Here is a 13,952-nt window from a genome sequence, read left to right on the forward strand (position 1 = left end):
ATATGTGTGTAGTTGACATGAATTGTATATGTAGATGACAAAAAAAATTAAAAAAAATTAAAAAAAATGTTTATTGAATAAAATGTACCATGAAATTACCATTCTGCCCTTTCCTAATTAATTTATCTAAAAATATTTTTCATGTGGCAAATTCTGGACCACTCATTTAATAAAAATGAGTGGCGGATAATATATCTCAATTCTCAATTAGGCTTAAAAATCTCAATTGATCAGAACCCTATATAAGTATAGAGATATTGCAATAAGAATTAAGAACTCATATTTTAAAGTAAGTATAGAAAATCATTTCTTTACTAGCTTAATGCTACGCAAACGCTCAAATTTCATAAGGGGTGAAATTTTATTTAATTTAATTTTTCCAAGCGCAGTACATTTCACCGTGGATGCGGTACTTTCAGTATTTTTATTTTTTCAAGATGAAAATGATGTTTTTGCATTAAACAATTTGTATATATACGTATACACATACCATGTTACGAGGGACTTGGGGTCCTAAAATGATGAACCAAGATAGCTTGCAAACTAGTACAAACTTGATTACAATAACACCGTGCCAATTATAAACACCAATAATGGAATAATGAATTATTAATCAAATCCTGAAAAATAATTGTTAATGGAACAAAAATTAAACGAGACATAATTTTCAAGATCTACAACAACAAACACATGGGCATGGAGATGCAACTAGGTAATGTGGTGGAACCCCCAACTCCAGCCTACAGTCAGACAATTATTTTCGCAAACATCTTTAAAATCACCATCATAGTACCATTAAAATAGCATGTGATTATATTCATATTAACAAAAGTACTATAACTTTCAAATAGCATATGACATGTTCAGATTGTTGGTGAAGCCACACAATTCTTGTAATTACTATGAATCTCATGGAGAGTTCGATCCTGGCTCAGGATGAACGCTTGTGGTATGCTTAACACATGCAAGTCGGACGGGAAGTGGAGTTCCATCAGTGACAAACACTGTCTGCCATTAACAGAAACATGTCCCAAATAACAAATTTTGATCTATAACTGGAAAGAAAACTGCATAAAATAACCTGCAACACACTAACAAGACCAAAATCTAAAAGATCTCTATCAAGTAAGCTGTACGCAAACACATAATCGGTCCTGAGTGCTACGTGGGGCCTTAAGTTTCAAGATTCAAGAATGTCATTATGGTATATATGCATGAGAATTTATACATGATTGTCCAGCTTCAAAATCATGCCTTCCATTCAGAAGTTGCTTCATGAATGTGGTAAGTGAGAGATGAGAGAGCAGCCACTATGTTCTGCCTTACCCACAGATACATAAGCTGATTGCCAGTTAATATGGCATCGAAGATGGTTGTCCAAATTCAGACATTTGAATTTGAAAAAAACCATCATTTTTACAGAAACCTGTAATCATTAGAATATTTTTCCTGCAGTAAACAAAATTCTCCACTCAATTTATACATGTATGAATGAACCGTATGTAGGCATGGAATAATCACTAGTAACAAGACAAATATACCAGGTTTCAAATACTTCTATATTCTAAAGATTCGAAAAACAATATTCTGCGGCCGAAGGAGAAACGTGCGACTTACTATAAATGTGACATCTCTAGAGAGTTCATTTGATACCAAATTTGAGCATTTCTATGGCTAGCACGTATTCCTTTCCCTGCAAAAGAGAATCAAGGCTCTAATATCTGGGTTTCATAGGAAAATGTGTTCAAAGATGGCTGCTTGTTCCTTCTTATCTAAAGCTTCTGATACGAGAACTTCTTATGCTATTTTATTCCTTCCCATCATTAAATTAAGCTTCACCTTAAAGCTTTCTTATATTCTACACTACCGCCTGTCTAATCCTTTTCAACCTAAAAGCAGCATGATTCTTCCAGCTCCAAAATCAATTCATTGACGAATTTGGGGATTTCAACCTCAAAACAGCATAATTCTTCCCTTTCTAAATTCATCTCATGGAGTCAAGACAGAGAATGGTACTAGAAAAGGTTCAGAAACAAATCAGTCAAACTTTAAAGACAAAATCCATTATACAAACAAATAGATCTGAACTAAAATTACAAGGCTGAGTTCAGTCGTGCACCACCAAAGCTGTGTTTTACAAGAGATGTCATGACTGATAGCACCACTATGAATTCCATATGAGCAGAATATCATCCCCCAACAATGTTTTCAACTTATGCATATGACAATACGAAGTTGGTATTACAGCGACTAAAGTCCTCATCACTTACCCACAAAAGAAAATATTAATGTATGAACTGCAATTTTGATATGAAGAGGCCACATCTATGTTCAACTGAACCAAGTGACAGGGGTTGCACGTACATATTAGGCCTTTGCTTTTCCAGCTTGGAGAGTCTGGATTCTTTGTTGTAGCTTGGCAATCTGCACAATCGCATTTAAGAAATCAGGTGAAGATAGAGCTATGGGATGCTAGAAGAATATAGAAATGGAAACAAATACTACAAAATGCACCAAAAGAACGTAAATAAAATTGATGCTACTAAACTGGCTAATTCAGTTGGAAATGAAATTAGGTGCAGTAGACAAGAATTGATAATGTTGTTTCGAAGAGGAAACCTTTTTGTATCTAGAATAATAACCAAAGCATAAGCAGTAATCAATTTCACGAAACTTTACAAAGTAAAATCAAACATATGAAAATTTCATATAATCCATTATAAAATAGTAAGTCCGAGTAGATACACGAACAATCCAATCCCATGACAAATGGCAAGTATAAAAATGCTATCATTTTTTCAGCGGGATACAAATGGTATTAGTTATTCGTTCAAATAATTCAAACTTATACAATATCATAATATTGTCTGACAAGCTCCGAGCAGCATAAGGTGTTTCTTAATTAAATCTTAACAAGAGAAAGTCCCATTATATGCCAATTGTCAAATGCCAAATGAAATGAACAACAAATTGTGACAAAAATAACTTTGACACAATGTACACAGTACTCCAAAATTAACATAAAAAGAACAAAAGAGAATATTGACAAACCGATTCTTGCTTGCTACTTAGCTTTTCTTGTAAATCCTGAAGGGTACTATCTAAGCGTTTCCTGGTGCAAGAAACAATATTAAAGATAAATGGCAAAGCAATAACAGCCAAATGATTTCTGCAATTCTACATTCAACACCTCAGAGTAACATGCCAAAAACAATAACCAAAAATTTAATACTACTAATCAGTTAATAAGATATTACACTTGAATCTTGACTAATAAGATATTACAGCAGTGCATTAGTTGTCAAAGTATTGCACCAACTTCTAATCATATTTAAGCAAAGGACATTCGATTTCCCGAACCCGCTCCATACCTTACATAGCAGCAACTACCCTTCCAATCAAATGAATCCCACTTAATCCATCCACAAACATTATGTGTGCAAATCTTTTTAACAAGTAAACATGGAGTATCATATACGTGTATGATTATGTTAAGACTTTTCCTACTAGCAAACATCAGCAAACTGAGAAGAGCATACAATTCGGCAGAGATATATTCAATCCGCTTCCGAACATTGGCATTAGCCTCAGCCAAATCCTGCTTCACTAGCACCGGACCAATCAATTTGTACACATTCGTGTCATCGTTCAACAAATCCAGTTCCTTCAAAAACAATCCAACAAAAATCACAAACTCATTGAAGCACTATAAAACTGCAGCTCAAACGCAGATTATAAAGAGAAACTACCTTGAGCACGAGCTCGTTTTCGCCGAGCTGAATGGTGTACTTCTTTTTCACTTGCTGGTTCTTCTGAATATCTGCGCATTTTCATATAAAAAACTTGATTTCAAACAGCAATAGAAGATAATACAATTACTTTGTTCGCGTGTATCGGCGCGCGCTAGGGTTTAACTTTAACCGCTGAAAATGGAGAGGGGTTGGGAAAAATTTACCTTTCTCAAGTTTTCTGAAATCGGTGGCTTTGTTCTCTAGATCGCGTGTTAGCTCCTTGATAGCGGCCATCACTCCGCCGCCTCGCGCCTCCGGCCAATCCGATTACTTTAATTCTCTAGCGACGGCGCTGGAAATCCGATTACGTAGTGTAATGCAATAGCTCGAGTTGGAAAAAGAAAAAAATTATTGTATTTTGAATGGGCCTTGAATTCGGACCGTTTGTTCGGGCTTGTTATCATGGATTGGATAAATTTGACCCAATGCACATTTGCCATTGTTTTTGGACCTCATGTGAAATCAGAAAAGTTTTTAAAAATGTTTATCAGTATGAATTTTGATTAAAAAAAATGTCAATTTTAATGGAATGAAATGTAGAGTGTATCTACATGTTAGAGCATCCACAACGGCGGACGTCCGCGCGGGACGTCCGCCATTAGGCAGCAGGGAGGCAGACGCAGACGTGCGTTGCGGACACCGGAGTTCCGCGGCATTCCCGGGACGTCCGTCGTGACGTCCGCCATTGCAGTGACACGACGGACGTCCCGGCGGACGTCCCGATTTTTTATTTTTTTTAAAGAAAAAATCTATAAATACGGCTCGTTGAACTTCATTTCATTCACACCACTTGTTTTGACGAGTTTCTCTCTCTCTACTTTCATTTCTTTTGAAGATAAATGGAGCACTTCGATAGTGATTCCCCCGCCACGAGCGAGTCACAAACGCTGACTTTTCAATTAGAGTTGGGGGAAATGTCGGCGGAAGTACACCGATGTCTGGGATGATGCCCGGAATGGCGCTAATGATGCCCCAACCCCAAATGGCGGGGATGATGCCCGGGTACTACAATATGTACTCCACTTGGTGTGGGATGATGCCCCAAATACTCGGGATGAGTGCCGCGATGATGGGTATGATGCCCCAACTGCCCGGGATGAGTGTCGCGATGCTCGGGATGATGCCCCAAATGCCCGGAATGATGATGCCCGGGATGATGCAGGGCATGCCTGCCACTGCGAGGGAGCAGGCAGGGGTCCCCCGATCACCTGGGGACAATGTCTATCGCCCCTACATTGATCTATTGTCGAGTGATACCCCACAGAGTACTCATCTGGAGACTCAGTTCACCAGCATCGAGACTTTCTCTTTTGAGGAGTTGGGGCTATCTCCGGTCAGGGAGTCTCCCACTGAGATGCCATCGGCAGCAAGGAGGACGCGGAGGCAAGGGAGAGGGAAGGGCAAGGGCAAGGGCACTACCTCGTTCGGCGGGTGGGGAAAGAGGGTGGGGCGGGGACCGAGGGGGAGGAAGCCGGCCGAAGAAAGAGGACCATCTGGAGCATAGGGAAGTGCGTCGCGTTGGCAAAGGCCTGGATCAGTGTAGTCGAGGATCCCTACGTCGGGGCTAACCAGCATATCGATAGAATGTGGTGGCGCATTAGCCGAAGCTACCTCCAATTCAAACCGCCAGGTGGGAAGCCTCACGATGGAGAGCAATGCCGGAAACAGTGGGAGTGGCTGAGGAGGCAGCTCAGCCGATTTGTCGGCATCTACCAAAACAACCTCTGTACGGCAACCATCGGCATGTCCGCCGATGATGTCAAGCTTCTGTCTCACCAGCAGTACCCCGACAGTGAATCGGGTTTCGGGGAATTCAAATATTGGGATGTCTATCTTGTGGTGCAGACTTCCGCCAAGTTTAGTTCGGGTATTGAAGCTGGCTGGCCGAAGCGGACGAAGATCAACGCCTCCGGGGAGTACAGCAGCAGTGCTGGTTCCAACGAACTCCCTGACGCCAAGGCAGAGTTCCCGACCCCTCAATCCCTCCGCCGTTGCCCGGTTGGGCAAAAGTCCGCGATGCGGATGGCTAGGGGAAGCACCAGCGGGTCCGGACCCGAGGTCCAATCGGCAGCTCCTTCCCAGATCGATCCCGAGTTCCCCTTACTCGCTCGCCCGCATACAACAGCATGATTAACTTTTAATCACCATGGAGAAGTGGCTTGCAGCGACTGACCCCTTATATAAGTTGATGCTGAAGGATGTCATCGACAGTATGCGGCGCGATTTGGGGATGCCACCTCTCCTCCTTTTCTCACCGGAATCAGCTGATAGAATGTTAATATTATCGGTAACAACCCGATTAACCCGTTGGGCTAGTCCGAAACCCGAGTTTTTTGGGTTAGGGTTGAGCTTTTATAATCCGAAAGAAATCACAATCCGATTAGCCCGCACCCAATTAATCTGCAACTCGAGTAGGGTTAGCCTGAAACCTGACGGGCCGGCCCGATTGACATCCCTAGATGAAGCCATAATTTGTCAATGGGCCCAATCAACTATTAACATGTTTCGACATCACTCAATACAACTAAAACAAATTAGTCTGGGCTATCAGAGAGAAATATATAGAGTATGAGTGATAGATATTAGAGAATTCCACAATGAAATTCAATATAGATAATAAAACAAATTCAAAAAAGAATATACTACTAGTATTTTTTAGAATAAAAGCATAAGTTTTAAATTATGTATAATTTGTGAACAACAATAATAGTTAAAATATAAATTTTATGAATAATACTAATAAATAATAAGAAGAAAATAATACCTTCGAAGTTTAATTTCTTTCCATGGGTGTGTGAAAAAAGAGTGAAATAAAAAGCACTACTAGTATTGTTTTTAGAATAAAAAGCATAAGTTTTAAATTAGATATAATTTGTGAACAACAATAATAGTTAAAATATAAACTTTATGAATAATAATAATCATAAGAAGAAAATTATACCTTCGAAGTTTAATTTATTTTCATGGGTGTGTGAAAAAAGAGTGAAATAAAACAAAACGTGTGAAAATAAGAAAGCTATGGAAAAAAATCATTTTCTGCACTACTTTGTGAAAAAAGAAAGAAATAAATCAGGTGAATAAAAATAAAGAGAAAATAAATGAGGTAAGAGGATAGTAGGGGTGTGCATTCGGGTTTCGGTTCGTTTTTTGCCAGAACCGAGCCGAACCTGAAAAACCGAATTTCGCCTAAAACCAAAACCTAACCGAAACCGAAAACCGAACTAAACCGAAAAACCGAAATTATATAAAAAATCGAAAAATCGAAAAATCGAAAAATTGAAAAACCTTAAATCAAAAAACCGTCTATAATAAGAAATATTCAGAGATACTTAGCAATAATTTGCAACTTAACAATACATAATCGCCTAGAGCCATATGGTGTCAAGGTTAGAGAACAGAGGGAGCAGCGGCGCTGGAATTCGGTGTGTGAACAGCAGCGGTTGCTCAAAGCAGCGGGTTGTGCGGCGATGGCGGTGGCGGACAGCACCGGGCTGAACTCAGCAGCAGCAGGCACGGCTGCTCGGCTACGCGGTGGCGGTGCTTGATGCATCAGTGAACGACGGCGGACAGCAGCGTCGGCGGAGAACAGTGGCAGCGGCGATGCCGAGTTTTGTCGGAGAGAAGGAGTTTTAGAACGTGAAAGTGAGAGATTGTTTCTCTGAATTTGGGAATTTCAAATGAGAAGTGAAAATTGGGAATAAAGAGAGAAAGTGGTGACGTGAATTTGGGGTAGAAGAGAGATAGAGAGATAGGGAGCTGTTGCTTACTTTTATTCAAAATAAGTAGACTCTTTTGGTAATTGGGCAACTGTACCAAGTATTTTTATTTGGGCCAAGTTGTTGATGAATTAAGTGGGCTGGAGTATTAAATAATAGTAATATATATATATATAATAAATAATTAAATAAATTCGGTTATTCGGTTATTTTCTTCGCTCGAATCGAACTGAAAAACTGAAATTTTTGTATTTTCAAAACCGAACCGAACCGAACCGAAAAATCGAAACCGAATTTCAAAATTTTGGTTCGGTTCGGATATTCGGTTTTCGATTTTTTTGCTCACCCTAGAGGATAGTAAAAAAATGTAAACTTTAAATACTGTATACATTCCAAACTATGATCTGGACCGTTAGAAAATATCAACTGATGACAAAATAACATTAACAGAAAATGCTAACACAGTGTCAACACAATGTCAACACAACATCATCCGTTAACACTGTATTGACATTTTTTGTTACTATTATTTTATCATAAATTGATATTTTTTAACTGTTCAAATCATAGTTTAGAGTTTGTACAATATTTAGAGTTTGCAATTGATTACATGTAAGATTGAGACTGTGTGAACCCTAAAGCTTCATCACTAGTTAGAGAAGATGGTTTTTAGGTCTCTAATCCTCCATTTTAAAAAATAGAGTGAACTACCTCAAAAGTCCCTAACGTTTCTATTTGTGACATTGCAGGCCCCTAACAAAAAAAAATATCGTTAGACAACCCTAACCTTAAACATAATCACATATCGTATATTTGTAGCCATTTTTCGGACCAAAATACCCAAATGCCTTCAGGGGCATTTTAGTCCACTTACCTTTAACCTGGAGACATACACTGCAGACCTACCCTCTATGATCCCACATTGATGCCTCTTTATATACGCATTTCTTCTTTCATTTTATACATGATGTCTTATCATAAAAATTCTAACATAAAAGTAATGGGACCACATAATATATTTAAATTAAAAACATTAATATTAAGCAAAAAAGGGAAATTTATGTTTACACACTTTATTTAACATGGCTGCATTTAGAATGGCTGCAAAATTAAATCTATAACAACCAATTTAAGCCATCATTTCTGAGAAATTGGTTGAGGATTTCTTAAGAGAGATGTTCTGCTGAGCGCTCAATTTGAGGGCCAGCGTGAGCGACCAAACCAATTTTCTCCTTTTTTTATTTTTTTAATTTATTTTTATTGTCTGCAAATCTAATTCTCCATCAACATTATTCATAACCAAGCAGTTTCCTCTCCATGAATTTTTTCTCTAAATTGATATTCCACAAAACATTTGCTTTCATTTTCTCCTAAAATCAAAATTGCAGAGATGTGAAACCCATAACAAATTTCTTATTCTCACTCTTGCCTATTGCCAATGATATTACTGCAATTAAATATTTTAATAAAAGCGTCGTCGAGAATTGATTAAGAAAAAAAGAGAAGAAAACACAAATTTGCGTCGATGCCAGAAAATATTGATTAAGCAACAATGAAGATAAATTTCGCGAGAATTCAGTTGAATCCAAGTTCATTCTTCAATTGAATTTAATCAATGGGTAAAAGAAAGTTAACAAAAACTAAAAACAATAAAAAATGGAAATCATTCGCCTCTTATTGGGATATCAATTTCGTCGTAATTTAATTGAATCAAAGTTTTTTTTTCTTCTTCTTCCGGCTGGGTTGAATCAAAGGAATTAGAAAGTCGGGTGATGATTTCTTCTTTCTGCTGGATTGAATCGAAGGGATGAGAAATTCGGTGAGGATTTCTTCTTTCTACTGGGTTGAATTGAAGGGATGAGAAAGTGAGTGATGATTTCTTCATCCCTTTGGTTGAATTAGACGGAAGCAAAAGTGGGTGAAGAAAGAGAAATTGATGGATAATGAAAGCAAAAGAGAAATCTATCAATATCTAAAGGGACAGTTTGTTGAAAAGTCATAATTACCCTTTTTGGCGGGAATTTTTACAGCTACTGTGGTTACCTTTTTGTCATTTCTCAATAAGAACACTCATTGGAGAGCAGGTTGGCCGTTTTCAATTCTAATTGATATTTTTGTTTATATTTTTAAAAACATTGCTTAAGGTTTAATACAAATAAAAAACTATTTACTCATTTGTTTACAACAGCCTGTTAAAGGAATGCTGATTGGGCATGGTGCACTGCAACCAAGAAATATCCAATGTTTCCAAAGTTATTTACTCATTTTAGGAGTATCACTTTGTAAGTAGCTAATCAAATTTCATATGGTTGTGTGACACATTTTGAATACATCTATGATTATTAAACACACATAAATCCATTTATTTAGTGTGTGCCTGTACACCATCTGTTCACCAATGTAGTATTTGTATTTATAAAATATGATATTTAGTAGAATTTAACTAAGAGGGAAGAGCATCAACTCACAAATTAGATTATGAAAATAGGACAGGAGATGGAGAGACGAGAGAGAGATTGAGAGAGAGCTTGAGATTGATAGAACTAGACAGAGACAGAGAGAGAGAGCTTAATCTCTTCATATATATTCCTTGCTAAGCAATTTTTAGAGTATTAAACCTGTTTCCAATGCATTTTTTCCCTGAAAAAAGATAAATAGTAGGTCATTATTTATGTATATGTAATTTGTACAAATGGGGATGTAAATATTGGTGTCTGTAAATGGCAGAAATGAACTAATATAATGGAAGACAGTATAATTAACAAAATGGCAGAAATGAACTAATATAATGGAAGACAGTATAATTAACAAAATGGCAGAAATGAACTAATATAATGTTGTAGTGATGTTAGAAGAGTAGTGATATAAATATTCTGGAAAGTAATGTTGTAGTGTTGTTAAAAGTGGACTTAATGACTGGTAATCTGGTATAGAAATGATATTAAGACACTTATTCGAATTGATGTACAACTAATATTATTTATGAAATGTGTTACCTTTTGATATGCATCGTTTTGGCCTTCTCCTAACGTTTATAGACTTGAAGAGGTTCTTATGGAAGGATCCATTTTCAGAACTTTAGCAGACTCTGTGGAGGTAGCAGGCTGTTTGAAGCTTTTTTGTCTCTTTCTTTTTCTTTTGGAGAGAGTGTTAGGCGGCTGCTTTTTAGGGTTGTAATCAATCCCATTGTCACTCCTGTAAAGATAGATTAGCTTAAATAGAGGAAATACCAATCAGCACAGTCATTTATTGGGCAAGGCAAATAGACCATTCAATTAATTTCTTTTACTGTGTAATTCGTTTTCCAAGTCACAACTGCCACTCATTTATGGAGATATAATTATTTCGAGTAATGCATTAACTAATATTGCTAATTCATCTATAACACTGTTTTATAGTTTTTATACATATTTAATACTTATTAAAATATTATCTGGTATATATTTTAACTGAGAAATGTGAATGGTTCTCCTAATCATTCTGTTTTTTTGGAATATGTATTGGTGTACATGTGACAAGTGCAGGGTGGTCTTCTTCCTCTATAAATATGGCTAATAACTCATTTTACAGCTCAGTTAGCAACTCTCTTTTAAAAACTTACATCAACTTCTTCTCACAATTATAAGGCTCCATAAGCTCGATTTTTGGTACTGCTCTCTTTCTTTCATTCATTTAAAATCAGTAGGAATTAAGTTAGATATCTAAGTATCTTACCATTTTGCTGAAAGATCCTCTTGGCATCCATTTGCTTTCACTGCTATTTCTCCCTTTCTTGCATTATTTCTGCACAAGGAAAGGGATTCATTGTTATAGGTTTTTGTGAATGATATGGATAAGCACTCAGTTTACAAATCAGTTACTTTGTTGTGAATGATATGGATAAGCACTCAGTTTACAAATCAGTTACTTTGTTGTGAATGATATGGCTAAGCAATCAGTGGAATTAGTGTTTACAAATCAGTTAGGGTTTTACCATTTGGTGATAGATCTTCTTGGCATCTGCTTGCTTCCACAGATCACCAACCTTTTGTTTTACTATTTCTGCAAAAATGAAGATTATATTGTTATTGGCTGATGTGAATGTTAAGTGGACTAAGTGTTTAATCTGTTAGGACATTGCAGATTCTGACATTATTTCATTTTCATCTATTTGAGCAGATTGTGAAGTAATGTCTCCTTTTGTAACATGCTTAACCAATCTTTCCAAGGCAATCACTACTTCCACCATTAAAGTAAGATGTGTCCGTAGATATGAAGGAGTTCCAGAGGATAAAAATGATAACAGCCTAGAGTGTGTTTTGCATGATAATGAGGTATGATCTTTTGTCTACCAAACAACTAGGCTTTTATAGTCTACCAGAAATGGAACTAATTATTAATGGCTTTTTGTTATTACAGGGGACAAGAATCCAAGCATCCTTCACTAATAACATTATGAAAAAGATGGCATCTCCACTTAGGGAAGGTGGTGTCTTTTATATTAAGAATTTCTGTGTGCAGAGTAACACTCTAAAAACAAAGCAACAAACCACCAATTTAGGCTGGTAATGAATAGCTACACTGAGATTTTTGAGGTCAAAGATTTGGCTTTTCCTAGAATGATGTTTTCTTTCAAGCCATTCCCTGAAATTTCACAAATGAGACAGTATGATCAAACAACCTTTTTTGGTAAGATTTTAAATTCAATGTTGTAATATGTTTGTTTTTAATACTCATTACATAGGTTGATTTCTGATTTCTTATTGGACAGATGTTATTGGTGTTATCACTAATCCAGGAAGAGTTCTCAAGCAATCTAAGTATAGGCTTATTGAAATTGAAATTAGTGATGAACAGTAAGTAATATCAAGAGTTGTCAATTAAAATTCTATACTACAATTTGTCTGAAAGTTAACACTTCTTTTGTGTATACAGGCATAATAAAATCTTTTGTACAATTTGGGAAGCAAATGTTGATTCTTATATCTCTGATTTCAAAAAGAGTCAAGGAACCATCCCTATTGTTATTGTTCAAATTTGCAAGCCTAATTTATTTAGAGGTTTCATTTCTCTCACATTTGTCTCTTTGTTGTTTGTTTTTCTTCTTAGTTTATCTGACAGAAACTGCATTCCTCAAATGTGTTTTTATGTATTAGGTGAAATGAGAATATCTACACACTTTCAAGCATCAAAGGTTCTAATTAATCCAAAATTAGATGAAGTTACTGATTTTAGGAAAAGGTATAAGCTATTAGTGGTAATGTAGTTCTCACACTTTTAAAATGAATATGTTTTACAGCTATTTAGTTATTTATTATCTTATTTGTGACTGATTTTGGATTATATTTTTATAGAATTGAAGGTGATGAGAGATTTATTTGTAATGGTTCTTTGGGTCCAGTTGGACCAAACATTAGCAGTGAGTTTGAAAATCTTACAGTGAAGTAAAGTCTCTTGAGGATTTAGAATGTCTAGAGGTATTAAATACTTATTATTCCAACTGAAATGAATAAGTTTACATTGACTTATTTTGTTAATTATACTGTCTTACATTATATTAGTTCATTTCTACCATTTGTTCACAGGATGGTTTATATTGGGTTTTTGGAAACATTATATCTGTGGAAGCACATTATGATACATGGTATTACTTGTCATGTAAGACCTGTTTTAAGAAGGTTGAAGCAGAGGATAATAAGTTTAACTGTTCACTATGTAAGAGCAGTTATTCCCATGCTTATAGAAGGTATGATAGTATTAAATTTTTATTTTAAGAATGTTGAAGCAAAGGACAGAATCTTTATAATGTATTAATTTGCTTGATTGTGCAAATATTAGTTTCATTGTCGTGTTAAACAAAAGTTCACGTTGTTTAATTAAGTTTTTTTTCGGCCTCCTATTTTATTTACTCTTTGTCCTTTTTATTATCAAACGAGATAGTTTGTTTTAGATTTTTTAATTGAAGTATTTGGATTTTTTTTAACTTAATTTAGGCAAAATCATATATTTTTTGGGTGCATCATATGGCTATCCTGTTTTAATTTTTAAATATATTTATATAAGTGAATAAGAATTTGACAAATTAGTATTAAAAGAGTTTTTAATTTACTTTGAGTATTTTATTGAAATAATTTTATGGTGAATATTGAAATTCACCAAATCATTTTGTATTGTATTCTAACTTACCAAATTTATTACATTTTTGTATAGCTAATGTTGGTGTATCCGTTCAAAGTTCAATAGCTACGAGTGATGGCGTACTTGATCAGCCTAATTCTTGTATTGTGAATGATAGTATCGTTTGTTCGTCTATCGTAAATCAAAATGGAGGTATTTAATTTTTAAATGTTGGAAAAATTAAATATTCAGCTTGGATGCTTTTATTGTTGAAATATTAATATTTTGAAATATTTATATTTTGTTAAATAAAATTATTTTTTTCTTCAACAAAATATTGGGATATCGG

At 35.7% G+C, this 13,952-nt stretch overlaps 1 protein-coding gene and 1 long non-coding RNA gene across 4 annotated transcripts; both read right to left on the bottom strand.

The window, feature by feature from the left end:
* Positions 1-757: 757 nt before the first annotated feature.
* On the bottom strand, positions 758-4,444 carry LOC121743912 (prefoldin subunit 6-like). Of its 3 annotated transcripts, XR_006038343.1 has the most exons (7): positions 3,956-4,444; positions 3,750-3,820; positions 3,540-3,664; positions 3,052-3,112; positions 2,271-2,424; positions 1,618-1,693; positions 758-1,449 (listed from the first exon to the last, which is right to left on the bottom strand). XR_006038343.1 is itself a non-coding variant. In XM_042137298.1 (5 exons), exons 1-5 carry the CDS (start codon positions 4,023-4,025, stop codon positions 2,368-2,370), a joined length of 384 nt encoding a protein of 127 aa, XP_041993232.1. In that variant the 5' UTR covers positions 4,026-4,443; the 3' UTR covers positions 2,048-2,367. The 3 variants fall into 3 exon arrangements, 1 of the variants encoding a protein (XP_041993232.1); XR_006038342.1 differs by having other exon boundaries at positions 758-1,693; XM_042137298.1 differs by lacking the exons at positions 758-1,449; positions 1,618-1,693 and having other exon boundaries at positions 2,048-2,424; positions 3,956-4,443.
* A 6,149-nt stretch (positions 4,445-10,593) lies between these two features.
* LOC121744374 lies at positions 10,594-11,551 on the bottom strand. Its single transcript, XR_006038588.1, has 3 exons — positions 11,481-11,551; positions 11,222-11,290; positions 10,594-10,702 (listed from the first exon to the last, which is right to left on the bottom strand). It is a non-coding gene; the product is annotated as an uncharacterized LOC121744374 (long non-coding RNA).
* Between the last annotated feature and the right edge of the window lie 2,401 nt (positions 11,552-13,952).

This window comes from Salvia splendens, chromosome 8, assembly GCF_004379255.2.
Source record: "Salvia splendens isolate huo1 chromosome 8, SspV2, whole genome shotgun sequence".
NCBI lineage: Eukaryota > Viridiplantae > Streptophyta > Magnoliopsida > Lamiales > Lamiaceae > Salvia > Salvia splendens.